Consider the following 27,381-nt stretch of genomic DNA (forward strand, 5'->3'; position numbering starts at 1 on the left):
GAGACAGTAATAACGTTTGAAATGAAAATCGGTATTGGGGGAGAAGAATTTGCCAAAAGGCACTTGGGCAGCTGCTTCTCTGGGTCCTTATTCTTTATATTAAACCACAGTGTTCCAGTATAGATAAATATAGTGTTATGTATTTTTTTAATATAAAGTAATCAAAAAGTTAATCCATTTACTGCAAAATATATTTACTATAAAATAATATATTTGACTTCAAAAAATCAACTGCAAAGGTGCCTAGATGGCAGTTCATGGAATTTTAGTGGTCTCCGAATTCAAAATGAGTCAGCCTACAAAATTTCACCAGACTGCCAAGGTGGGATCCATGACCCAAAAAAAGTTTAGAACCTCTACCCTGTATTAACAAAAGTACAATTATCCATATACCATGTAAAAATATTTCTAGTGTATTTTGCCATAGTATCTTTCTTTTGAGGTGATCAGACTTTTCCTATCTACAGTCATCCTCTCTTTCTTTCCCCCCTCTTTTTCTCTCACCCATCTTTCTTTCTTATCCCCTCTCTCCTCTCCCTCATCTCCCCTCATCTTCCATTTAGTGACAGATGCTCTCTTAGATAAGTGGTTTCAGGTTAAGCCAAAGGCCATGCCAAGGAAATGAAAGATGAAACCACACAAAAGAACCTACATATCCTAGCAAGATTTATTGAGATATTTTTCCCAGCTAATTGTCAAGTCATCTTGATAGGAACAAAGGCCCAAAATGGGCATTGATAAGTTATTGCTTTTAAATCACTCCTAACAGGATGTTGTCTTGCTTCAGGTCTTATTAGATCAAGTCTCACACCAATCATCTAATGCCTCATCATAATTTGGGAATTATTTCAACATAAAAATGTCTTCTCAGCTTTTCTTATATACAAGAAATGTTGCATTTCAGATATTTTAATATTGATTCACTGGCTTTTTTATCTTTTGTTGGGTTTTTTTAACTTCTGAACACCAAAAAAAAGCACTTTTCTATATTACAAAATAAATTTTTAGAAGAATTGCATATGAAACTTTTTTTTAAAAATTTCTATTTATTTAAGGCAATGGGGTTAAGTGACTTGACCAAGTTCACACAGCTAGGCAGTTATTAAGTGTCTGAGGCTGAGTTTGAACTCAGGTACTCCTGACTCCAGGGTCAGTGTTCTATCTACTATGCCACCTAGCTGCCCCCAATATATGAAACTTTTAATGTCTATTTCATACTGCTTACTTTTTTTTAAGTATATAATAGAGTCAACATGTTACTATAATAGGATCATGAATGTAGAGCTTTAGAGACCCCAAGCCCCAAATTTTTATCAAAGCTGACCTACTTATCTATACTTCCTTCTGTATTTCCTCCTATTCTATGTATTCTTCTCCCTTCCCTGTTGAAAACAGAAGGGGAACAAAACTAGTAAGAAGTAAGCAGTCCAAATAAATACACCAGCGACTATAACCGAAAAATCTATATTTTTTTTTTTGCACCTTGAGTTCATCTTGTCAGGTGAGTAACAAACTTAGCATACTCTGAAGATGGGGTTGATGAGAATTCTTAAGTCTTTAAAATGTTTTTCTTAATATATAAATTGTTCTAGTTTTTCTCTCTTCATGTATTATCAGTTCATACAAGTCTTCCCAGTTTTTTTTATCATTTTTGCACACCATTATTCCATTCCTTCACATTTGTATTTGTTCAGTCATTCTCTTCAGTTTCCATTTCCCTTCTTTTTCTTCCCCTTTTTTGTTTTGCTTGTAACTATTTCCTTCCTCACATCTTTCCACCTACCCATTTCCTTCCTATCTATTTCCTTTTTTGGTATTTAAACACCAGAGCATTTATGTTTGACTTTCCTTTATTTAGTTCCAGTATAAGTAAATTTTTTATGGTGCTCACTCCCTCCACCCTTCTTCCATGTTTATGTACTCTGCTTACACATCCTGGTTATTATTATCGATCCTTTTCCCCCTTTTTATACCAGTGTATTCTTTTTATTAGCCTTTCCTTTACATTCTTTAAAACCCTCACAACAAAATCAGTTCAACTCCATGGTCTCTGTTTTAACTCCTTCAATACCTTTTAATAACATTAAAGTTTGAAAGGACACTTATTCTTTCTCCCTCTACTAAAAGGTTGACATTTATCATATAGCCTCTTCAAGTTGCTCAAATAAATTTGTCTTTTTTAGGTTGCGTTTGACTCTTATACTTGCATTATAAAATTCCTACTCGACTCTGGTCTTTTCATCAGAAAAGCTTGCAAATGTGTTCCATTGAAATTCTTTTTTCCCCTATGTAGGATTATTCTCAGTTTTGCAGGTTAAGTTATTCTTGGTTATAACTCTCTCTTTTTGCCTTTGGAATATTATAGTCCCTAATCTTCTCTATACCAGGAGTCATAAGGTTTTTATACGAGATCCTGACAGTTTCTGAGTTTGCAGTATTTTTTTTTTTACTTAAATCTCTGAAATTTGACTTGTGAAATTCATTGAACTTTTATTTGGAGGTTTAAATCATGGTTTTCAGGGAATCCTATAATCCTTTTATTTTTTCCCCCCATACAAATTTATTTTATTTCATTTCTAAAAGTAAAAAGGTCTAGGCTGATGAAAGATCTTTTCTTGGTACTTAGATGTATTAAAGTAATATATTCAACAAATGCAGTATCCACAATTGATTTTTAACACTTTAGATACTGAAAATCTCAGTATCAAATCTCAATGTTTTAATGTAAATATTTTGATCTCAGTCCTAGAGCTTATGATTGTGTGGCAGAACCAAATATTGATTCCATATTTATAAATATGTCTGGTTTGAGATATTTTCTAAGTTCCATTTCTTTTTTTAGCTAAGTTCCTTTTGCTATCCATTTTATTGGCTACAATAGGGCTGTCCAACCTTACTTTTAAAAGTTTTTATTGAAACAATAGACAAAATATTTTGATGTGCCATTTTAGTGAGAGCTCTGCAGTAGCTCAAGCTTCATTTATTAAAGTATTTAGTAAACCCACAGTGGGCTGCATAAAACTAGACTGTGGGATGGACATATTTTGGACAGGTCCTGATCACAGCAACAGAAGTATTTCATAAATTCACTGGCTTATAGCATATACTACTACTTTTCCTAGTAATTTTGCTAATTACTGTTGCCTGAGTTGAGTAGCAAAAGAGATACCTCTAAGTCAGTCCCAACAGAGAAGCTGTTGTCTTAAAATTGGGACCTTTGTTTTACTTTTGTTAAAATCAAACTCACCAAACTGAGTAGTAACAATTTTTGGAAGAAAATATTGATGTGTGTTGACAAATATGGACATCTTTCCAAAACTTCTGGTATCATTTCATTCTTCACACAGATATATATACCTTTGCACTAACCACCAAATGTCATCTATTATAGGTATAGTTCAGATGGAGGCAAGTACCATTTGCAAACAGCCACATTTGTGAATTGTTCTTCATCATATTTAAATTGGAGAAATGGTGCTTTATAAATGAGGAGCTTAGTTTGTTTCACTGGCAGTTTTTTCTTTTTCTGTTATGGCATACACATTCAGAAATAAAAATGGAGTTTAGTGCTGGCAGCTTTTTCATTCTTGCACCCACATTGCTTGGGCAAACTCCCTCTTTTCCAGGGCAGACTTCCTAAGAGTCCTGTAATGTTTAAGTCATATTTTGATGAATTTTCCAGATCAGTTTTTTCTCAGTCTTTTGATTTTGTTCTAATATGCTATCTCAGGTCATTGATTTATATTTCATCTAGTATGATTTTCATGGAGTCTGTAACTTGAGTCTAGTTTATAACTTGCTATTTTAAGGTGTTTATTCATCCTCCCCCCCCCCCTTTTATTTTTGATTTCTTGCTTCATTTCTTCTAAGTATTCATTTGGTTCTGATTCTTGGTTTGATGTTTGTCATGTCTAGATCTATAATGTATTTTTAATACTCACTGGTGCTTTCTTTAGTTTGCTCATCTCTCCAGCTTTAGTTCTTAATATTAGTACAATGTTATCATATTAGTAATATATTAATATTTAGGAATACATTCTCTGTTAATGTTTCTTTGGGGAGCAGTAGGGGGTAGTCTCTGCTTGGTTCTGCCCTTTGTCACCTGTGCTGAGCTCTTCCTTACATTTTTGAAGTTCAGAGTAGAGGATTCTTTAGGGCTCTTTATAGCATCTTAAGTCAGTTGTTTTTGATAGCAGTTACATTATATTTTCTTCTATTTATTTTTTCAATCTTTAGATTCTGTTGTTAACATTTTGTGTTTTATGGAGTGATAGATTTTTAGTTTGGTCTAGTCTAATTTTCAAGGAGACATTACTTGGATTAGCTATTCCATTTTTGGTTCTAAGTTATTCATTTTCCTTTTTTTTTTTCAGTTTTACTCTTGCTTCATTTCTAATAAATATTCATGTAGTACTTATGGAAAAGTTCATTTTTCCCCCCTTTGATTCTGCTTGCTGTTGTATAGTTAATTCTAATTGGATTTGGGGGCGTCTCTTGAGTTAGAGATTGCTTAATGACAGACAGCATTCTCCTAGTTCAGGTTCCATTTTGGGGATTAAGTGAGGGGCTTGTAAACTCATTTAACAGTTAAGAAAAATGAGCTTTACTTGGTCTATGGATATGCAAAAATATAGACCTATATCACTTTCAGTTTTGATAGACTCTGCCTTCCTACCTCCTTATGGAAGCATATGTGGTCATCAAGGCAGAATATAACTTTGCATCCTCTTGGGCACCCATCAAACCTGAGAGCCTGATGACACTCTCATCTGGGTGGGTTTTTATTATGCTCTTGGGTGATGAGGAAGCTGTTATCAGCAAGGCATGAGTCAGTCAGGTCCCAAGGTTTCCTTTTAGAGAAGACTCATCCCTTGTAGCAGGAAGAAGAGGAGACATGATATGAGAAAACTAATAAAAGTCCTATCATACTCTTGATTTATAATTCTTTATACTAGTAACTCCTGAGCTTTGTACAAAGGCCAGGTTTTTGGGTAGTCAGCGGTGCTGAAAACTTGGCTGGGGTCATATTGGTTCCTGTACTGATCTTGAATTACCAGTTTATGTGTTGATAGGTTTTAGATCTTCCTGGATCTTCAAGGCCTTTCAGTATTTCAGGATAGAGTGCTAAGAAAAAATAACCCTAGAGCTTGGGGATCTTTGTCTGAGTGCTGCTTCTCAGTCTTTTGATGACCAAAATGTGTCCTGAACCATCTTGGGACTTTCTTGTGGGAGCCCTCCTCCCTTACTGCTTTCCTAATGTAAACCTTTGTGGTCTACAGGCATCTCTGGAGCTATCTCTGGACATGTCTAGGAGGATTACATCTTGTTTGCTGCTGCTTTCCTTTCTAGTAGATTCATTTTTTATTGCTTATGGATTTCCAACTTCCTGTTCATTCTGGGGTGAAGAGTGAATTCTAAGTTTTTCATTGGGTTCATTCTGTTAGTATTTTTAGGTTTTTGCTGGAGTAAGTATTTGGGAACTAGGTTGGTTGCTTCCATTCAACCTGTTGTCTTGGCCACAACTGTCTCAGCAGTTTTCCTCACTCTCCAGAGGTTCTAAGGCAGTGATGGGGGGGGGGGGTATTAGGTGTTATTTCCTCTCCCATATCTATGCTTTGGAATAACAGCATCATAAGTTGAAGGCTCATAGAAAGAGAAGGAAGGTGGTGAGGAAAGGAGTTTTTTGGTTGTTGTTCATTCGTTTCAGTTGTGTCTGACTCTTATTTGACAGATGAGGAAACACAGAGTTTAAGTGACTGGCCCAAATCCACATAGCCAATAAGTGTCTGAGGCCAGATTTAAACTCAGGGAAATGAGTTTTGCTGACTTTTGGCCCTATATTTAGGGTCTATTGCCACCTAGGTCTTAAAAATTTATTAAGCTTATTTCTATATCCTTGACCTTGGTTGGGATTTGTAAATTTTATCAATAATTTTTCTTTGTTTAGAGGTCCAGGGCCTCATCACACTTTACAGATAGCCATTATCTAGATAGTTATACTAAGAGCTCATGAGGCATTATGATAAGGGGCTGCATGACACAGGGAAGACAAAATAAGTAGTATAAGTAGTAATAAAATAAGAGTAGAGATTGCATTAAATTTATTTATAACCTAAATTTTTGACTTGATCCTTAAAACTCTTCCAAGATTAGGCAGACTCTTTAAAATATGCCATCTATGAGGAAATAGTGATCAGGTTTACTTGTAGTCAGAATTTTTATTCAGAACTTTCTATTTAGAGAATCTGTTAAATCTGAGAGACTTCAGTCAAGTACTGAGGGCCAGACCAAATACTTGTACGGTTTGTGGCTCTAGGTTTTTAGAAAGAACATTAACAAGCTAGATGACTACGTTCAGTCAAGTAAGAGAGGCAAATTTCACCTTAATATTAGAAAAAAACTTCCAAACTAGAACTTTCTAGAAGTGGAATGGTCTACTTCAGGAAGAGCATTACATTTGGAGTTTTTCTAAGTGGGTAAGTTGTGAGGTTGCTTCTGTGCTTATGTGCAAATTTGTATTTAAATAATAATCTTCCTGGTTAAATTTTGTGTTGTTGCTGTTCAGTTATTTCAGTCATGTCTGAATCTTGATTACTCCATTTTGGATTTTCTTGGCAAAGATATTAGAGTGGTTTTGCCATTTCCTTCTCTAGTTCATTTGATAGATGAAACTGAGACAAACAGGGTTAAGTCACTTGTACAGGGTCACAAAACTACTAAATATTTGAGGCCTGATTTGAACTTAGGAAGAATTTTGCTGACTTCCAGGCTTGGCTCTGTACCATACCATTTAGCTGCCTCATTTCATTTTATCACTTACTAATTAGGAATCTTATTAAGTATCCTTTAAACAATGGGAAGTTACATCTAGATAGCTGCCATAACACACCGAAATTTGGACCAAAGCAGATCTTTTTTATTTTACTGTTTTACCCTGCTCCAGTCTGCCTTTAATGATTCAACTCGAGGCATCTCTTGCAGTGAAACCTTCTCTCATTGTCCCAACAAGAAGTAATCTAAATTCCTGTAACTTTATTGTTTCTGCCATTTATGATAACTTTAATGGACCTATCATCTCATTGATGTGAGTACTGCCATTGGTGAGGATCACAGTTCCGTCATTTCTTTTCATTTCTGTATGACTATTATGCCTGTCTTTCTATAAATTTTCCAGTGTGTAATACTTAGTATTCTAGAGGCTTTCCTTTAATTCTTTTAAAGTTATATAGGAATCAGTAGAGTATATAGATCATAGAATCATAGATTTATAGCTGAAAGGAAAGCCCAAGGATATCTACCCTTCAAAGATGTTAGTGGTTGTCTCTGTTAATCTTTACTCTCTACAATGTGACCCAACCCACCAGTCATACATTTTTCTGATGACATCTTTATGTAATTTATTTTATTTAGTTCTTGGTTGCTTGTCTTGTAGGCCTACTCAAGTTTACCATGATCTTTGGAAATGAGGAAAGAAAAAAGCATTTTTTAAGTCATAACTGTATGTCAGGAATTGTGCTAGGTGTTTTGAGAATATTGACTCATTTGATCCTCCCAAAATACTTGGGATGCTGTTTTTATCCCTATTTTACAGAAGAGAAAAACTGAAGCAGAAAGAACTTTTAGTGTTTTGCCCAGGGTTACACAACTAATAAGGGTCTAGAGTGATATTTGAAAACTTAGGTTTTCTAGGCTACAAGCTCAGCGCTCTTATCAGTGTGCCCCCTAGTTGTCTCAAGTATTCCATAATTTGGCCCCAATTGTGCCTTTTTCTAAAAAAACCAACTCTTCTGTTTAGTTTTAGTCCATGAATACCTCCGTTGCAAATTACTGTACCAACAGATGAGCTCTTTGGTCTTTCTAACTGTAAATAATAGTTTGGAAACTAATCGTTTTTTACCCACTTCATTTTTCTTAGGTGAATAGGCCAAAAATTTTTTTGAATAATTATGTATAGGAGATGTCATCTTAACCAAACAAGAGATGTGGATAACTACAAAAGATAAAAATAGATAACTTTGATTACTTGAATAATTATATCTCATTTTGGAGGCTCTACAGGGCTTGATGCAGCCAGCACAGTCTTAGCAACAAAGAAGGAATATCTAAAGGACTTCACTATGTGTAAGGAATTCCTCCTAGATTTGGAGTCTACTGGGCATTCATGATGTTGATGATATTATATCTGTATGATTTTTGGCATGTTTCTTTGAGTACATTTTAGTTATTTGGTCAATTTATCCTTATACCATCTTGTAATAATTCATTTATCTAAGAAGCATTTAATTAAAATGCTTACTATGTACTGGGCATTTTCTGGTAAATTCTATTCAAAGAAACACGTACACAGGAAAGTAGATGCAAAGTAAATACAAAGCAGTGACCTGGGATTAAAAGGCAACAGGTCCAAGCAATTTAAAAGGGATCAAGATTGGCTTCTTATAGGAGATGGTATTTGAATGGAATTGTGAAGGAAACCAGGGATTAAGTCACACAGCTAGGCAGTTATCAATTGTCTGAGGCCAGATTTGAACTCAGATCTTCCTGGCTCCAGGGTCTACTGTTCTATCCACTGCACCATCTAGCTGCCCAGGAAACTGAATTTTTTTAAATTAAAGATTTTATTTGAGTTTTATAATCCCCCCCCAATCTTGCTTCCTTCCCCCCCCCCACAGAAAGCAATTTGTCAGTCTTTAATTTGTTTCCATGTTGTACATTGATCCAAATTGAGTATGATGAGAGAGAAATCATATCCTTAAGGAAGAAACAAAAAGTATAAGAGATAACAAGATCAGACAATAAGATATCTGTTTTTTCCCCCCTAAATTTAAGGTAATAGTCCTTGGTCTTTGTTCAAACTCCTCAGTTCTTTCTCTGGATACAGATGGTATTCTCCATTGCAGACAGCCCCAAATTGTCCCTGGTTGTTGCACTGATGGAATGAGCAAGTCCATTAAGGTTGATCATCACCCCCATGTTGCTGTTAGGGTGCACAGTGTTTTTCTGGTTCTGCTCATCTCACTCAGCATCAGTTCATGCAAATCCCTCCAGGCTTCCCTGAATTCCCATCCCTCCTGGTTTCTAATAGAACAAGAGTGTTCCATGACATACATATACCACAATTTGCTAAGCCATTCCCCAGTTGAAGAACAGTTACTTGATTTCCAATTCTTTGCCACCACAAACAGGGCTGCTATGACTATTTTTGTACAAGTGATGAAACAAAGGATTTAAAGAGGAGAGGAAATGAGGCATTTCAAGGATGTAAAACAGCCTGTGAGTAAAGAAATGGAGGTGGGTCACATAGGCTGGTTTGGCTGGAGTATGAAATAAATACAAGGAGAGTAATACATAATATTCTTGGAAAGGTAGGCAGGAACCAGAATGTAAAGGGCTTTAAATGCCAAACACAAGTAAGACAAGCTTCTTAATTAAGAGAATGGTGACATGGTCAATTCTATGCTTTAGTAATGCAAATTTAGCTGTTTTGAGGGAAATGGATTGGAAATGGATAGATGTAAGTCTGGAAGAACAGTTATTAGGAAGTTTTATTGTTTTGAACCAAGCAAGAGTAAATGAATGCCTGGAGTTGGTGATCATGACAGTGGTGAGAAGAGGGTAGATCAGAAATATGTTGTATAGCTAATTGGATTTGAGATGGGATGGGTAAGGAGAGAGAAGAATCAGAAATTACCCTGCAGTTTGTGCCCTCCAAAAAAGTAGGGAAGTTAGGAGAAAAAGAAAAGGGTTTTGGGGGAGGGGAGGAAATAATCATTTCTGGTTTGAAAATATTGATGCATGTTGAAAATGAGACCTCCATTTGGACATGTTCATGAAGCAGGATTGGAGCTCAAGAGGACTAGTTACTTGTATACTTGTACACATCTCTCCCAAATAGATATTTGAACTCGAGAAGTAATGAAGAATATTATAATACTGTTTTATGTTTCTTAAAGTACTTTGCATCAAATTGTTAGTATTCACTAATGAACAGCTTGAGAGGAATTATGGCAGGAAAGCCAAGATACGATTGCAGGATCTTAGAAACCGTTGTATCCTATAACAAAAAAAATCCTTCTGTTTATCCAACTTGAGGAAATATAAACTGACAGTTTCAATATTTGATAAGAAGTTTTGATTTTTGAAAACTTGACCAGGTGAGAGGTGATCCTTATGAGAGGTGATCCTTAGCCCATCTACTTTTGAAATCACTTGGATATTTGGTAACTATTTGAATTACACTGCTGGATTTCCTAAGAAATGTCCCTGCTTCCCATTGCTACTAGAGTAAGATCTCCATTGAGTTTCTTTGTTCCTGCACTGTGCCACCAATTTAAAATTAGTATCTGTGAGATAACTTGAGAGGGCAGCTTTGAATAATTCTGGCAGTATTTACAACCTAAAGAAACCTCACAGCCAAGTTGTACACAGGAGCACTGTTACCTGACATCTACCATTTATTCTTATGGGCAGGTAGTGTCCAGGCCACCCACAAACCTTGATAAAGCATATTATTTGCTTTCTGCAATTTCTTGCAGGACACTACCACCATTTCACTGTGTTAATAAAACATGCAGTTTATATTTTCACAAAATTGATTTATTGTTAGTGGTGGTGGTGATGATGATGATAGAAAATACAATGTAAAAAAAAGACAGCACTGCTTATTATATACATTTTGTATCATGTTTTCCTTCTAAATATCTGAATGAGCCCTGGGTGCTTTTTAGAACAAAATATCTCTAGTCCAGGTCTGGCTCCCTTTTTTTATGGATTAGGAACCCACAGTTTTGCCACAGTATGGTCAGGAACCAATGCTAATATCCTAAGTGTTTAGACATTAATTAGTACTGTAAATGCCTTGGACACAACTGACCTGGGAATTTCTCCTCAGATACCTGGAAAGGCCCTCAAGTGAAGATTTCGTATGCATTTTATTTGGCTGCACTCTTAGCCCTCTCCATGATCCTGCTGCCAATGTTCCTGCTACAGAAAAACACATTTGTTTCATCACTACAATAGACTAGGTCTTTATTTTGTCCCCTGTGCTTTTCTCACTATTGCAACAGGCATCCCGGGCCCAAATCTTAGATAAAGCCACAGAGTACATCCAGTATATGAGAAGGAAAAACCACACACACCAGCAGGATATTGATGACCTCAAGCGGCAGAATGCTCTACTGGAGCAGCAAGGTGAGCGTCTCAGACCCTGGGGCAGCTGGCCCTCCTTTGCCATGGCTAGCTGAGGGCCATCTCATCTGCGCCGGGATCAAAACCAATTGTGGAAAGCTTAATAAGCCTCAGTCCTAAAGAATCTAAAGAATGTTTGGGAGATAGAACCTGAGAAAGGAACTTTGTATTGCCTGTCCAAATCATAAAACTGAGGAGGCAGGGGTGTCTAGGGAATTAAACCCTGGATTAGAAGTTTTTGTGTCTTTTCTGAACTGGAGCCAATCATTTCCCAATTCTGTGCCTTACTTGCCCCGTCAGCAGTCAGGGGCACCAGATGTCTGTTAACAACTTTGAGGTCCTTGGATTTAAATATACTGTGTAAATACCAAAGCCTCACAAGTGTTCGGTAACAAGTGAGCCCACTTCAGTGTAAATAATTGTCTGATCAGGGCAGCATATGGGCCAGGTCCCTGCTGTTGTCAAATGCTCACAACCGCCTTTTCCTATAACCACAGGGGAAAGCAAGAGCTGATCAAGTTCTTTGTTCCTGGGGAATTCACTTCTCTTCCTCCCTCATGGAAGATGCAAGTAAAAGGAAATGCAAGTAACCACTTGGGTTAGAAAAATGCAATGCAACATCAAAAAAAAAAGGGTTCTTAGCATTCCAGTCTCAGATAAGCTGAGCTGGGCCTGGGAAGTGGGGGGGGGGGTATTGGTGGGGAGGCACCAACCTGAACAGCCTGCATGTGAGGGATCTGTCAAAGGGCTCAGGTACCATGTATGGTGAGATGCTTCTGAGGGCTCAGTTTTTCAGTACAAGAGTCTTTCCTATTAGGGAACTTTGGCTCTCATGTCATCCTTTGCTGCCATTGTGGATGATATAATCAGAATGGATACAATCTTTCCCACCCTTGTCAAGACTGCCATTGGTGGAGATTCCAGCTGCTTTTGTGTCCTTCCATTGCTGGATTCCACAAGGAGCCCCATACTCCTGTCTTTGCAGTGTGCTTCTGTGACAGGGTTGATAACATTACAAACTTTTTCTCTAGAATTGTTTGGGAGGGGAGGGGCATCTTACTGCTTCTAAACCACCCATAGATTCAGGGATTAGCAGACCCTTAGGAAGAACACAAAGGACCTTGAATTTGAGCCATCACTTCTGGTTAACCTCGAGCATGCCTTAACATAGTCCTTGTCTTGCCTTTCAGTCCGTGCACTGGAGAAAGCGAGGTCAAGTGCCCAACTGCAGACCAACTATTCTTCTTCAGACAACAGCCTCTACACCAATGCCAAGGGCAGCACCATCTCTGCCTTCGATGGGGGCTCAGATTCCAGCTCTGAGTCAGAGCCTGAAGAGCCCCAAAACAGAAAGAAACTCCGGATGGAGGCCAGCTAAACAGAGCAGGCCAGCAATAAAAACTGTCTGTCTCCTCCATCATCTCCTCTCCCAGTTCATCGTTAGACCCTTCCCAGCTGTTTAAAGACTCTTTATTTTCTTTTCTTTTTTAAAAAAGTAGCTCTTGGACTGCAGCTTTCATCTTCTGCCTTTTCCCTTCAGCATTCTTCTTCCCCCACCATGAATTTTTAAACCAAAACATACCGACTTGGCAGCTTTTTCTGTGGAGGACAGATGGACATACCTCTGAGCACATGCTGCCCCTGACCTCCCCCACCTTGTTGGGCATCATTGCCCAGGTGACTTCTTTGCTCACAGGTTGCCCTTCCCCCTCCCCTATGTCTCCCTTGTCCCATCCTTCCCCCATCCCCCTATTTGATAGACTTTGTGAATCTGTGAACTGTTCAACTTTTAGAAGATGACCTGTTTGGAATAATCAGAATTACCCAGAATTTTTTTAAGGAATTTTTTTTTCTAAAAAAAATTTATCACTCCTGCTGAAGGGTTAAGGGGGGGGAGGTGCTGTGGTGATAAGGATAAGCGGTGTGATGTCTTGCTTTATTTCACTCCTGCTTCTCCCAGCTAAACCACATGGAGTTGGAAAGTTCAGTCAGCTTTGTTTTTGGTTTTTTTGTCTGAGTTGCCAGCATTCAGGAGGGTCATGTGACACCATGTGGTATGTGTTTGGAGGCTGCAGTAGGGAAGCATCAGCCACCAGGGGATTGATTGGGGTGGGGGAGGGGGGCACGGAACAGGAATAGTGGGAGTGGAAAAGGGGTTAGGTTTGGGGAGGAGTGCATTTTTTTTTTTGTATTAAGGGCCAGTGATGATGTTTTGATATTTATTTCCTGCTACTGAAATTTGAATACAAGTGGACTCCTGTTCTGATGATGTCGGTATTGCAAAGCGACAGATTCATAAAGTAATAATCAAATTTTCCTTTCTGTGTGTTTCTAAGAAATAAGAGCCAACCAATTTTGTATATAAATATACCAAGAGCATCTTACCTGGTACTAAAAACCACAGACTAGTTCAGGCCCCTTCTGTTTCTCTTTCCCTTCTATTCAGGGATCTCCCTTTATATGACCTGGCCCTGGTTCTGGCTATGGTCAACAGGTTCCTGTGAGGGGGTTTGTGTGTGTTAGGCTTCTTTTTCTTTTTCTTTTTTTTTCTTTTCTTTTTTTTTCTTTTCTTTTTCTTTTTTTTTTTTTTTTTTTTTGGTCTGCCCTTCCCTGGTCTGGCGTTTGCTGATCTCTAGTGTGTATTATGTAGTTTGTCCATGTTTAATTCCATTCCATGGAAATAAAAAGTATGTTGTACATACTGCCGAAGAATTGTCTTGCAAGTTAAGGCTTTCCCCTTTACTATAAGACTATAAATAAAAACTTATTTTATCCTTAGTGTGGTGATGTCTTCTTGCCCTTGTGAAGGCGAGGTGGTTCAGGGAATAGAGGGGAATAGAGGTTTTGGCTGCTATCTCTTGATGTATATCCAAAGATTTCATCTACTTCTATGGCTTGTTGTAATGCCAGGAGTAATAAATTATTCACAGGCTAAAAAACTGTTCCCACTTGTTCTGTGGACTTAGCCCCAGCTCTCAACAGATAGCTGTTGGCAGTCATGTATTTGAGATCAGATACTTTGTTAGCTTCCCCTTAACTAAGAATCTGATTGAAAAGAAGTCAGAAATAACACGGACTTCAGATAAAATTCTTTGGCAATGCTTTCATCTCTAAAGTGGGATGGCTCACAATCCTGATTGTGCTGTAGAGATCATTTTGGAAAGCTAGTTATTGATGAGCTGACACATACTCCAGAAAAGCAATTAGAAATGCTAAGACCCTATTCTACAATGTTCAGTTAAACTGAATTAGCTTTTGGCCCGCAGACATGACATCTTAACTCTGATCCAGTTTTTGAAGGGCTATCATGTGCAAGATGGAGTTAATTTATTCTGCTTTGTCACCTTGGAGAAAAAAACAATTGTTGAACATTCCATAAAGGAAGATTTGGGCTTGAAAGGAAAGGACTTCCAAACAATTAGAGCCATTCAGATGTGAATTGGGCCATGACCTTAACCTAATGCCTGGATGACTGCTTGTTGAGGATGTTGTAGAGGAGATTGCAGGGCAAATACAGGCTGGACAAGTTAACATCCAAGATTACTTCCAGTTTGTTCATGAGCTAACCTTCTCTGGCAGCTGAGATGATAACAGTGATGTCGTACATAGAACAGAACTATGTTAAGAAACCAATACCATAACTATACTTGTTTAACACTAGGTTTGATCGTAAGATTTAGAGCTGGCAAAGATTTCCTATTCCAACCACTCCATTTTACAGTAAAAAAAACTGACTTCTAAGCCCAAACAAGAAAGAAGTGATAGGCAAATTCAACCCCAGGCCTCTAGGCTCCAAATCCAGTCTTTTGCCCCAACACTACTAGTGATTTAGGAAACAGAAGAAAGTTTGGCTGGTGTTTGCTCCCCGTTACTAACTACTCCAGGATTTCTAAATCTAGAAATGAAAACTTCTCTTTGGATTGCTCAGACCATCATGAATGTCAGAATTCATGGTATTCTATCAAGTGAAAGGGAGTTGTGAAGAAGCACAGTAATGGGGGAAACCTTTCATTTATCTCCAGATTTATTTGTTGGATTACAGGGTCAAGCTTAAAAGGAAAAAGTGTGTATTCCTGTTGAACTAAAGAATCACTGAAGAGCCAAAGTTGGGAATTTGATGAACTGAGATCTTGCTCCAACATCTAACAGAGTTTTCAAAGCAAATAATACAAATGAACAAAAACAATTACAATTCTTGACATATATCTTGGAGACCAGACTGGATATCCAGGAAGTGTGTAAATGAAACTGCATAGCCCATCCCAGCTGCAAAATTTAATGGATACCCTCAGAGTACTCTTCAGTCTCTTCTCTGTGTCTATAAAGTGAATAATCTCTTCCCACAGGATAAAGTTGATGATTTTATATAATAAAATTAGAATACTTGATTTGTTTGCATATTTTTGATAGTTTTTTTTTTAACAAAGTCTAACATCTTGTTTGCTTGGCCACTGTGAGCAGATGACTTCACTGAGGGTCTTTATTAAAAGCTTCCTCTGTCCCTTTCTTGACTATAATCAGTGCAGTGTAACAAGGCTTTCTGCTATGTTCCTTTCCTGCTGTGGTGAATGGTAAGCAGAACTTGACATTTTCTCTCACTAGAAATTCTGGGAGTGTAGGGTTTTTTTTAAGTGGTCTAGTTTTTGATACTTGGATATGTTATACTCATTATATAATCATTATATATCGGCTCCAACAGCAGGACTGCCCACTTTTTTATGACTAGGTAAAAAATAATTACAAAGAAAACTATGGAAAGAAGCTGTAGGAGAATTTACCTGGAATAAGAATGAAGAGAACTGAAATCTATACTTAGTTTTATCCATATCAGCATATGACCGAGCCTTCTATAAAATAGGGAAATCATTCTAGTCTCATATTTTCCTTATATAAATGAAGATTAATTTTTTTTAATTTTTCTTAATCTTTAGAGGTGAGCACTGTATAGTAAGTCACTGCAATTAAAAAGATTACCAGGAAATCACTCAGGTTTGAAATGATTAGCAGAATCGTGTATGTGACATACACATACACTCACAAATCCATAGTAACTGCCAGAAACATTCTCTCAACTGGAGACATGAGCTTTGAGAGAGCAATGGAAGCATAACTGAGCTGAATCAATACAATGACCCTGTTACAAGCAGTCTTAACTTCTAAGAAAGGATGAAAGACATTCCCTAAACTGTTTACTTCATACTGCTTATGAGGGAAATCAAATCTCCAAGAGAGTTGTTAGCCAGGCCTCTAAAGGGAGAAAGAAAGCTGTGATCTCTTCCAACTTTATCCCTTTCTGAAATACCAGTTGAGAAGGGAAGTTAACAGGTCAATCATGATTTTATGCAGAGCAAGAATGCAGACGTACAGTGACAGGCTCTCAAATAAGAAAGCTGGTGCTCACTAGTTAACTACTGTACAGCTTCCTAGGGAGTTGGATGTTGGCTTTTTTATAGAAATAACATGCTGCCTCTGCTCTATGATGAGGCAACACAATTCCTAAAGTTTATGTACCAGAAAATAGCTCTGTAAGCCAAAAGGGAGGAGGAAAGAGCTTTGTGTTTTGTCTTAAAACAAAAAAAAAAATCAACGTAACATTATGAATCTCCTTTTGTGTTGTCTTCCACCATTAGAATGTAATGTTCTTGAAATCAGAGACAGTCTTGATAATCTGTATCCCCAACAATTAATACTGCTCTTGGCATATATGATTTTAAATACATGCTTTTTCACTTCATGTATTTTAGATTTACTACAAAAGACTTCTGATTTATTCCTTCCTTAACCTGAGTTAAATTCATTAAATACCATCCCTTTTCTATCTCATGTATCATTCATTACCAAATCATTGTTCCCCCATCCTAGTATTCAGATCAGTCAAGATTTAACTACACTAGAATAGTTTTAAGAAAGACTCACCTGGAAAGGAAATTATTCAAATTCCTCAGTCAACCCAACTATCAAGTTTAACCAAGGTTGAAGGCATACCAGGTACTCTTCAGCCTCCAAGAATAAATATGATCTCCACCCTCAGGGATTCTTATACTTCAGCCAGGGTGGAGAAATAGTCAATAAATAATACACTCCTCTGAGATTGAGCTCTTAAAATTTGAACAAATTTGCTTTGCTACAATAGATACATCATTTCCCTACCTCAGTACTTTATTTTATAGTGAAGATGGGGAGAATGAGTGACCTGTATCCAAAAAGTCAACAGAAATACCATTGATAAAGTGCTAAATACGTTGCAAATATAGCGAGTTGGAATACTAAGAAACAATCAAGGGAATACTTTAGTTTCAGACTCAACAACTAGGTCAGGTGGTTTCATCAAGAAGTTTAACTTCGAAAATCCAAAGAACTCTCGCATTTTCCGTTGCCGTGGAGTTTCCTCCCGTGATCTACTTTACAAATGGGCTCTGTGGCCTAGTGCCCCTTTCCCCCGAGCCAGGTCACCCGTGATCGTCCGCCGCAGCCCTCTGCCTGACGGGCTGCTCGGGAGCCGCCACTAAGGGTTACATCATCACAAGAAGAACAAGCAACATGGCAGCAATCCCGTCCAGCAGTTCACTTGTAGCAACCCATGATTACTACCGAAGGCGTCTAGGTTCCACTTCCAGCAACAGCTCCTGTGGAAGTGCTGAGTACTCTGGGGAAGTGATCCCCCACCATCCAGGTCTTCCTAAATCAGACCCAGGCCATTGGTTGGCAAGTTTCTTCTTCGGTAAGTCGAATCATCCATTCATGACAACTGTATTGGAATCCCCAGAGAACTCAGGAACTTTGCAGGTTGCTCAAGGCACGATCACCTGTGACCTGGCTCAGGAGGCCATGAGGAAGCGGCATGTCAGCGAGCCCAGTAAAACCAACATTGGGCCTTCTGCATGAGCAGCAGAACCCTCCTTGCTGCTCCCCCTGCTTCTGAAGTGTGCTAGGCATCAGAGCCCATTTCCCCCTCCCCTTTCCTCTCCCATCTATTCCCTTAGAATAGACAGGCTGTTTAAGTGTAGAAGTAGTTGCGATATGTGTGTGGTTTTTTTAAAAAGGAAAACAAAAGCAAAACACCAAAAATCAAATAAAAGAAACCAGTTTTTTTTTACTATCTGAATCACCTATGTGCTTTCCAGCAGTCTCAGTAACTTCGTTTACTTTATTCTCAACAGAAACTAATAAACTTTGAGCAGCCTTTTAAAAAAAAAGTTTAATTTCTAGCACTCAGCTGTTATTAAAGAATTCTAGCAAGTACACACTCAAAAAGTATTTCTGTGAAAAATGGAGCTAATTTCATTTCTCTCCCCTCCTCTTCCCATATGGTGATGTTATGGTTAAATAATTTTAAGTTGTCAAGGAATGGAATAACATATGCTTTAAGTAATGAATGAAATTATCAGTAAATGATGGTAAATTGGTTCAGGTTAAAATCTGGCAGGATCTTAAAACTGATACCAGTTTTCAAAAGACTTACCTGCTACTAGAGAACCCAGTATTTTCTTTACCTTAAAAACTAAAGCCCCAGTTATTTATTTACATTCAGCAACTAAACACCAACTAATATGTATAGAACATTTATTACATATTGAAGTACCATGTGATGCCATGTAAGCATGCCTTTTACATTTGCAGTGCCTCCCATTATTTAGTGGGGTGAGGTGCTGGGGCAGAGCTCTCTGAGGACAGATGACTCATTTGCCCTGCCTATGCTCCTGTGCACCCACACACGCACACAGCACAGATGAGTAGGTGTCTACAGAGGAAAGCAGCTGGGAAGGCCTAGCTTGAACCAGCCTAGTTTGTTTTTCCTACACCCAATAATAGGGTCTCTCCAGCCTATTACAATCTTAAAGCCAGATCTATCTCTTGGATTGTTGCTGTTTAGATAATATTCATTTGGGAAGGAGAAGGGGGTGATTCCTGTGTTGGCTTTAGGCAAGTTAATACTGCACAACATTCTCCCCCCATTTTTTTCTAATACATAAGAGGAAATGGGAGCAAAAGTTGAGGACTGAATGCTAATCTCCAAAGCTTCCCCTTCAACAGCAAGCATCTCTTCCTTAAATGGGCTGCAGAGTGTTAGGATACTATATGATTTACATTTACTAAAGGTCATCAACCAGTAAGTAGTGGACCCATGACTGGAACCCACCCAGGTCTTCAGACTCCAATCCCAGTAGTCTTCCCACTAAACCATGCTGCCCCTTCTTTCAGAACTAGGTGCATATTTGTAAAACATGTTAAGAACTTTAATCCCTTTTCAAAAAACAAACTTTATCTGTAGTACAAATGATAGCTAGTTTTAAGACAGTTCACACAGGTGCATGAGTTGGCAGTAGCATAGAGAATTAGAACTAAGTCAACAATTCAAAATACAAAGTTTCATGCCTAGCCTACCAAACCACAAAGTAATTTCCTATCCACAGGTGTGCCACCCATTATAACAAGTAAGTAATCCTCCTTACCTTTCTAAATGCTAAGGCTTCCATTGCTTAATACCTCTCCATGTCATCAGCATGAGGAGCACAACAGTGTCAGCTTCAGGTCAAAAGTACAGAGCAACCAGTCAGAAATAATAAAAGCTATACTGCTGATATACATATGTCAGGGAATGCAAGGGTAAGTTTAGGATTAACTCTAAGTCTTTCAGAAGGGCATCAAGAGTTAGCTTATGCTCAATTCTATCTATCCTGTTGCTGCTCATTTAACACTAGAAAAAATAGCACTGAGCAGTTTTAACATTTGTAGTAGGTTAGACAAGGTATGGTGTGTGTACAGGATGTACACAAATATGTCACTTCACAAAAGAGAGCATGAGGGGCGGCTAGGTGGCGCAGTGGATAGAGGACCAGCCCTGGAGTCAGGAGTATCTGAGTTCAAATCCAGCCTCAGACACTTAATAATTACCTAGCCATGTGGCCTTGGGCAAGCCACTTAACCCCATTGCCTTGCAAAAGCTAAAAAAAAAAAAAGCATGGCTGGCATGTGTATACACAGTCATACCCACACATACTCATACATACAGACACATATAAGACTTAAAGGATTTCCCCAGTAAGGGGTAATTCTTGTACTGATACAAATTGCAACCCCTCCATGCTTTTATAGAAAGTCTTCTTAAACTGATGTGAGAAAAAACTTGATGCAGTATAAAGAGTTGGAAAATTTGGATCTGAATCTGAGCTCTGCTTCTTTCTTACTACTATGTGACCTCAGGCCAATTAAGGTCACAACAAGGAGCTCTCAATACCCTCATCTAAAGTTCTTTACCAGCCCTAAAACCAAAAAATTTCATATGGCAACTTTGTAAGCACCACCATCACCACCACAAAAATAATAGCTAGCATTTCTATAGCTCTTTACAAATAACCCATTTTATCCTTCCAGGGACAGATGTTAGCCATTTTATAGGTAAGAAAACTGAAACAGGTTAAATAATATCCAAGGTCACACAGTAAGTATCTAAGGCCAGATGTGAACTCTGATCTTAATAACTAGGTTCAGTGCTCTATCCATTGTATCCCTGTTCCTTGGTAGGCCAGCCCTTAGCTAACAGACCATAGTCTATTGCCAGGTTTGTTACTAAAAACCTATCTTGCCAAGACCAGCCAGAACTACTGAAGTACAGACTTCTAGAACTTAGTATTACTTCCAGGCCAAGGTGTAGCATCAGATGAGGACTCTGATGGGGAATGTACACTATGTAAATGCATTCACCTAAATATAGTTATATATAACAATTTGACAAATCAGATTCATTTACAATTTGACATGTATCATAGTTTTCCTTATTACCCTACTGGACAAATTCCATGAAGACAGCTATCATGCCATATCTCAAAACCTAGCACAATGATCAGTCTTAATTAATATTGTTGAATGGCTGAACTTAGCAAGAAAGACAAAAATGTTTGGAGCTTTTTGAAAAGCTAAACTATAAACAAAAGGGAGATTAAATATCAGTGGTTTGGTATGTATGGAACAATAATAATGTACAATATAGAGAAGACAACTAATTTAACTTCTGTATTTTTTACCAAAGAAAATGATTTTTGGATTCAGAAAAAAAATAAAAATAGTAAGAAGTTTAAACTCAAGTAAAGCGATAGTGAAGAGAGTACCTAAATCACTGAGCCAACATGCATTTCCTCCCAAGATCTCAAAGAAATGACTAAGTCACTGTCAATTCTATCTTTTAAAAATCTTGAAGGATAGTTGTGCCACAGGATGCAAGGAGGGTAACATTTCCTGGTTTTCAAAAAAGAAGAGTCCTCAAACACATTCCTGACAAAACGATCATACAACTTCAAGAACAGATTGTTCCTGGAAAGGAAATTAGAGACAGATCAAGTTTAACTCCTCACTTTATGGTGAGGAAAATCTGAGGCTCAGAGGTTGACTAATATGCAATAGCAGTAGTACCAGGGGCATGCTGCCCCTCTGGGAAAAAAATATTACAAAAACCCTGGGCAAATTTCTTTATTCTGTGCCTCAGTCTCCTCTTCAAGAAAGGGGGCTAGCTTAAAATCTATGATTCTCTTTTTCATTACATTTGGACATTTTAATCATGTATTATATAACTCCTTGATCTTTCTTTTCCATGTTTTCTGTAACGTTGTGCTCTGATACTAATTCTAATCTTCCTAGATATGTGAAAATAGAAAGTATATAACACCATACACTATAACCCTGCACAGATTCTACAAGGAAGAGCTATCAAAGTTGGCTATTATTTAAATGCAAGGAAATATTTGAAAACTACCAGTGTCTTAGTATTGAAGATTAAGGAAGAGAAATGTTTTCATTCAGTTGCCTTCAGTTGTTGGGCTTGTTGCCAAAGAAAAAAAAAGCTGACTGGCTACTATGCCACTGCAAGTAACTCATGTTAGTTTTATATTTGGAGAAAAGAAAGAGAGAATAAAGTTATGCAGATGTTGGCAAAGAAAATCAGAGTGTGGGCAGCCAGCCCCAACTTTCCACAGCTGATGGACAAAATTGAAGATCCAAGTTCTATGGCCATTAGACTCTAACCCAAAAAGAAATGAGGGGGGCAGCTAGGTGGTGCAGTGAACAGAGCACCAGAGTTCAAATCCAGCCTCAGACACTTAATAATTACCTAGCTGTGTGGCCTTGGGCAAGTCACTTAACCCCATTGCCTTGCAAAAAAAAAAAAGAAATGAGGGTTGCTAATCCAGAAGGAAGGATCCCTGTAGGCCAAGTATAAACTTAGTTTTAAAATATATTATCTGATTTTGTTGTATTTTAAACTACTTTTTCGTATCTTTCCCAAATACATTTTAATCTAGTTAAGGCAGCATTTAGGATTAATCTGGGTCATTTGTGGATGCTTGTTTTAACACCTCTGCTTTAACTAGAAAAATATATAGTTGGTTTGATAGCAAATGGCCTGCAGGACAGGCCAAAGTTCTTATATCTCACAATTTCTACAAATATAACAATATACTATCCTTCCTTTACAAAGATCATACTACTACTGAGTAGGATGCATGGACTACTTGCAACATGTTTAGTACTTTACTTGATCAAACATTTGTCATCTAATCCCTGTTTTTACCAGGAGTGTAAGGTAGTTAATATGAATCAGTAAGTATGGGAACAGATTTCATTTTGATACAAAGTAAAACTTCCTAGTAATCAAAGTTGTTTAAAATTGAAATGAGAGGCTTTGAGGGACACCCAAAGGAGGATGTAGACAGGATTAGAAATCATGTTCAACAAGGGATTGAGGGCATTTGAACCAGAGAAGAGGACATTGAAGGGATAATGTGATCTTATCTCCAAGAGTTGTCAGTAGTCTAGGAAAGAGAAGGATTAAAATTGCTCTGCCTGGGCCCAAAGGTATGATTTATCACTCAACTGTCTACCCCAACCCTGACTCCAAAATGAAAGGAACTCAACTTTGTACAAGATCTGCCATGGACACGCTAAGGCTGGACTGGGTATTCACTCACTTATTCACCTACACTATTATTGTGACATTTTCCTTATCTCCAGGGCTAAGGCACAAGATGGCTTGGAAGTTTATTGTGCTGAGTGGAACTTTCATGGAAATGACTTTTGGCACTTGGGTAAGAAATCTCTGAATCAACTATACAACTGTACAACATAGACTGGGGGTATTTTTAACAAGAGAAACAAAATGTTACTATATGTATGGGATATCAAATCAAGCCTATAATAACAAGTAAAGAATAGATTATAGTAGGGTATACAGAAAGGCCAAAAATTACCAGATACTTGGTGAAATTTGGAAGTGAAAAATTGGAGTCAAATCAGACTCAATTTAATTTAAATCAAAATTGAATTTCTCTTCATCAGCAATCCCCGAAGCCACTGTCAAAAACCCTGAGATAAGACAATTACTAAGGCAGGAACTGGCACTAGAGGTATGGACTGAATCAGACACCGACTCTCTAAAGTGTGAATATGATCCTTTGAGGCTAACCTGGAAGTGATACAGTCTTCCCAAGAGTTCTTGAGATGACCCAGAAGAAGTAAGAAATTTTGCAACACTCCATACCCAGATGCAACCTTACAAAAAGAAATTTTGGCCTCAAAGGATTTGCTGACTTTAAGTATTACTGTAAATAACTTTTCAAATTTATGTTCTGCTTTCCCAACCATGTCCCTCAAAATAAGGACCTCATCTTCTTTCTTCTCCACCTTTGCCTAGTACAGTGCCTTGTACATATAGAGAGATGGACTGAACTCGGTACTCTTATGTAATTTTTGAATGAGAAAACACCTTCACTAACTTATCCAACTTAAGGTTTTAAAAGTTGCCCAGAGCACTGACATGCCTACAAGCTACAAAGCCAGTATGCCATAGGATTTGAACTCAGTTCTTTTTAGTTTCAAGGCTTCCTCTCTTACCTTGTATATAAGATTTGCTGATCAATAAAGCAGGATACAATAACCTGCAACATTACTTATTTCTGAAGTTTTTTTTTAATTGCAGAGGCCAAAAAAAACACCATCATAATAAAAAATGTTACTATTTTATTATCTAAAGGAGGTAATACATAGCCCCAAAAGCAAAAGCAATAGGATATGAGAAGTGGAAAATGGCCAGAGTTTGACAGCAGAAATTCCTAATTCTGCATTTCTGAGCCACCCCACTGGTCCATCGCTGCTTGGGCAAAGTCCAGGTCAGTAATGATGAGTTCCACTTTAACTGCAGCAGCAAATGGGTTTCAAGTCAGGAGGCAGCCTTCAATGAGGTGACTAAGTGGAGATCCTCAGTATAGACAGGAGGCTCTGATAGGCCATAACCCTCCCTTCAGCATGAGCTTTCTCCATGACAAGTTTTACTCATTTAACTGCCTGATGCTTAACCTCAATTCTATGACACAACAATAGGCAGGGACATTCAAGAATCCCAGGTCACATTTTAAAGTGAAAGCCTTAGTAGTGTTAACAGATGAGGGGCATGTCCTTGGATCTTCTTGAAGAGGTTGGAGTTTGATGGAATGGCGGGGCAAAGGGTGATGATGCACTGAATGGTCACAGGCTCCACCTACCTCACCCTAATGCAAATAAAGACTCCCTCATGGTTGCAAAGTTGTTTTAAAGGTACATGATGGTAGGGGATAAGGAATGAGACATGGGGATTTGCTTCCTCCTGCTGTGCAGATTTAAGCTGGAGGCTCATTTCTCATACTTGGTCTCCCAGGTATGATTTATAGCACCCAAGGAGGAAAAAAGTCCTATTCAGTGCAACTGCGGCTCTCAGAGGAACTAAAATCTTCTAATCTCCAATAATAGGAAAGGATTCAGTCTCTCCTAGCCACAGGGAAAACTACATAGAACTTTCTACCACATCCAACTTCCCTTGAAATTTGGGGCAGCAGGTGGGAGCAACTGAAGAAATACAATGGGCTTAGGTATCCTTGAGTCCTTTAGGGGAAACTCTTAAAAGGACCATTAGTGATCCCATGGCTTCAGATGGGCTTATATGCTACTCCTGGAAGGGCATCTCTCCTGGCAAATTTACAGTGGAGTGCAAGCGGAAATAGCAGCAATTGATGCTAAAATACTCACATACATTATTAGTTTAAATATAATTGTCCAGGCTTGGAAAGCTAACAGGAAGGCAACCACCTCCTTCTCAGCATGCAGTGCTCCCAAGCACACCATAACTAGGCCAAAGCTGATTAGTGATTTCACATGGGCCGGTTGGTTTTTGGTCTGGCTGGCCTCCTAGGCATAAAAAGAACAATGACAAAACACAGTGTTCTCCAAACCCAGGAGTGTGAGTGTGTGTGTGTGTGTGTGTGTGTGTGTGTGTGTGTGTGTGTTGTACACATGCACAAGTGTACACATACACACACATATCTTTGTGTTTTAAGAAAGGGGAAAAAATATAGCTCCATGGTAGCTAAGGCTTTGTACAGCACTGTGTACACTGTGGCTATGTTATATATGGAAAGAGTGGGGGGACAGTGCCTTTTAGTCAGTGGCAGGAGAAGTTGCTGCTACCTCCTCCTCCACACATGGAATGGGCTTCTGCAGGAAATACATGACGGCCTGGACCACCTTGTCTGGTGCAATGTTATACACAGGGTGAGTAGGTTGCTGCAAAAAGAATAGACAAATCTACAATTAATACTTTCTTTTATAAGGGTTCTAGTCCATGTTAATATTCTCCTATTCTTTTATCTCTAGATAAAAGCTGAAATCCCAGGTCTGGGCCAGGGTGTCATTACAGATACATTTTCTTCATCTAACAGCCTATCCCTATATCTCAGGAGTCCTAACCAAATCTTAATACTGTAATATCACTCTGAACCTCAGTTTCCTCATCTGTAAAATAAGGAGGGTGGATCAGATGGGTTCTATGGTCCCTTTCATATCTAAATCTATGTGAAGGTAATTATATTTAATTGAGAACATAGTCTGTTGCTATTAGACTGTTCTCAATTAAATGTACTTACCTTCACTCTTTGTCAATATAAACAATTTAAGTCAGTAAGAATGAGTTTAAAAGATATCAATTTTTTAAAATATGATGGCAATATTAAAAACAGTAACAGAATTCTAAATTTGAAAACTACTTAAAGGAAATATTTATAAGAATATGCAACTTATGTAGATTTCAAGCAAATTTGAAAAGACTGTAATATTATATATATGCATTTAACCACTGGGAAACTTTGAGTCCACTAAGATTCTTTGAAGGTTCAATGCGGAGACTGACTCACTACAGACAATAATTGGCCTCAGTCCGACCATTCTAAGTCTCCTGAATATTTGCTGACTGATCTGACTACAATAACCAACTATGACCTTCTGATTCTAAAAGAAAAAGAAATAAGAGGATGGCAACATCTGTATACTAGAACATAAACAGTCTTTGCTAGAACCATGGCCTTTCCCAGACTGTGACTCTTTTAGACCTTCAAAACAGGGAGATAGATAACTTTGGTATGAACTGAATCACTATCTAAATAAATTACCCCAAATAAAGGAGGAAAGAGGGAAAAGATTCAGGTTTTGTGGGCTCCTTCCACAGTAAAGAAAGTGCAACACTCAGTTCTAGAAATTAAAAGCAACTATTCTATTCTAAGCATTAAGTTTTCAAGGCAAGCTCTTGATTAAGCCCTAGGCAAAGTGTAATGATGGCTCAAAGGACAGTGGATTTATGGCTGTGGTGTAAGAGACCTCCCTCACATCTTACCAAGCGATTTTCTGGCACTCCCAAGACCACATCGCATAGAATTTCTCCACTGCCAAAGTGTTGTGCTATGGATAAGCCACTCAAGCAATAACAAGTATGGTAGAAATCCCTCGACCTAAAGGTGAAAAATACTGATGAGTAGAAATCCTTAGTAAAGAAAAACTCCAACAATGCAAGGTTATATATATATAATGTCTTCTTTGGATCAAACAGCTACCTAGATTCCAAGTTCAAGAATATAGACACATCAAATAAAAGAATAAGACAAAAATGCAAAGAAATTAATATAATTATAGAAAATTCAATTTTCCCAAATCCTTTCATTTTTATGAATGCCATCTCCCTGAGGTGAGGCAATGTAATTATTTATCCTAGATATCTCCTAGAAAAGGCTGTGAAGAAAAACTTTTCAGTAGTAGATTCAATACCAGAATACTCTATTTCCTCTCAAATTCAAAATAAGACCTCTAGAAACAGGCAAAGTCCTTTCTGACAACCTGCAAAGATGG

The 27,381-nt window shown here is 37.9% G+C and overlaps 3 protein-coding genes across 11 annotated transcripts in view; 2 read left to right on the forward strand and 1 right to left on the reverse strand.

Annotated features, from left to right (window-relative positions):
- MAX (MYC associated factor X) overlaps positions 1-17,445 on the forward strand; it is a 36,032-nt gene extending 18,587 nt beyond the window's left edge. For 3 of the 8 annotated variants that reach the window (XM_074236112.1, XM_074236114.1, XM_074236116.1), the window contains 2 exons: positions 11,060-11,190; positions 12,378-17,445. In XM_074236112.1, the coding sequence (XP_074092213.1) occupies positions 11,060-11,190; positions 12,378-12,565 (319 nt within the window). In that variant the 3' untranslated portion in view covers positions 12,566-17,445. The other 5 variants (XM_074236113.1, XM_074236115.1, XM_074236118.1 and 2 more) reach the window with 4 other exon arrangements.
- Positions 17,446-17,645: 200 nt separating this feature from the next.
- Positions 17,646-18,383, forward strand: LOC141522583 (pancreatic progenitor cell differentiation and proliferation factor-like). Its single transcript, XM_074236120.1, has one exon. It carries the CDS (start codon positions 17,728-17,730, stop codon positions 18,070-18,072), a length of 345 nt encoding a protein of 114 aa, XP_074092221.1. The 5' UTR covers positions 17,646-17,727; the 3' UTR covers positions 18,073-18,383.
- A 5,792-nt stretch (positions 18,384-24,175) lies between these two features.
- The window catches only part of FNTB (farnesyltransferase, CAAX box, subunit beta), a 93,467-nt gene continuing 90,261 nt past the window's right edge, over positions 24,176-27,381 (reverse strand). For both annotated transcript variants that reach the window (XM_074236110.1, XM_074236111.1), the window contains exons 11-12: positions 26,873-26,987; positions 24,176-25,770 (exon numbers count right to left, since the gene is read on the reverse strand). In XM_074236110.1, coding sequence (XP_074092211.1) covers positions 25,645-25,770; positions 26,873-26,987 — 241 coding nt within the window. In that variant the 3' untranslated portion in view covers positions 24,176-25,644. The remainder of the gene's footprint in view (positions 25,771-26,872; positions 26,988-27,381) is intronic.

Source organism: Macrotis lagotis, chromosome 4 (assembly GCF_037893015.1).
Source record: "Macrotis lagotis isolate mMagLag1 chromosome 4, bilby.v1.9.chrom.fasta, whole genome shotgun sequence".
In the NCBI taxonomy this organism is placed as follows: Eukaryota; Metazoa; Chordata; class Mammalia; order Peramelemorphia; family Peramelidae; genus Macrotis; species Macrotis lagotis.

Coding starts and splice junctions, on each gene's coding strand:
- LOC141522583 (XM_074236120.1), top strand. CDS start 17,728: ATGGCAGCAATCCCGTCCAGCAGTTCACTTGTAGCAACCCATGATTAC.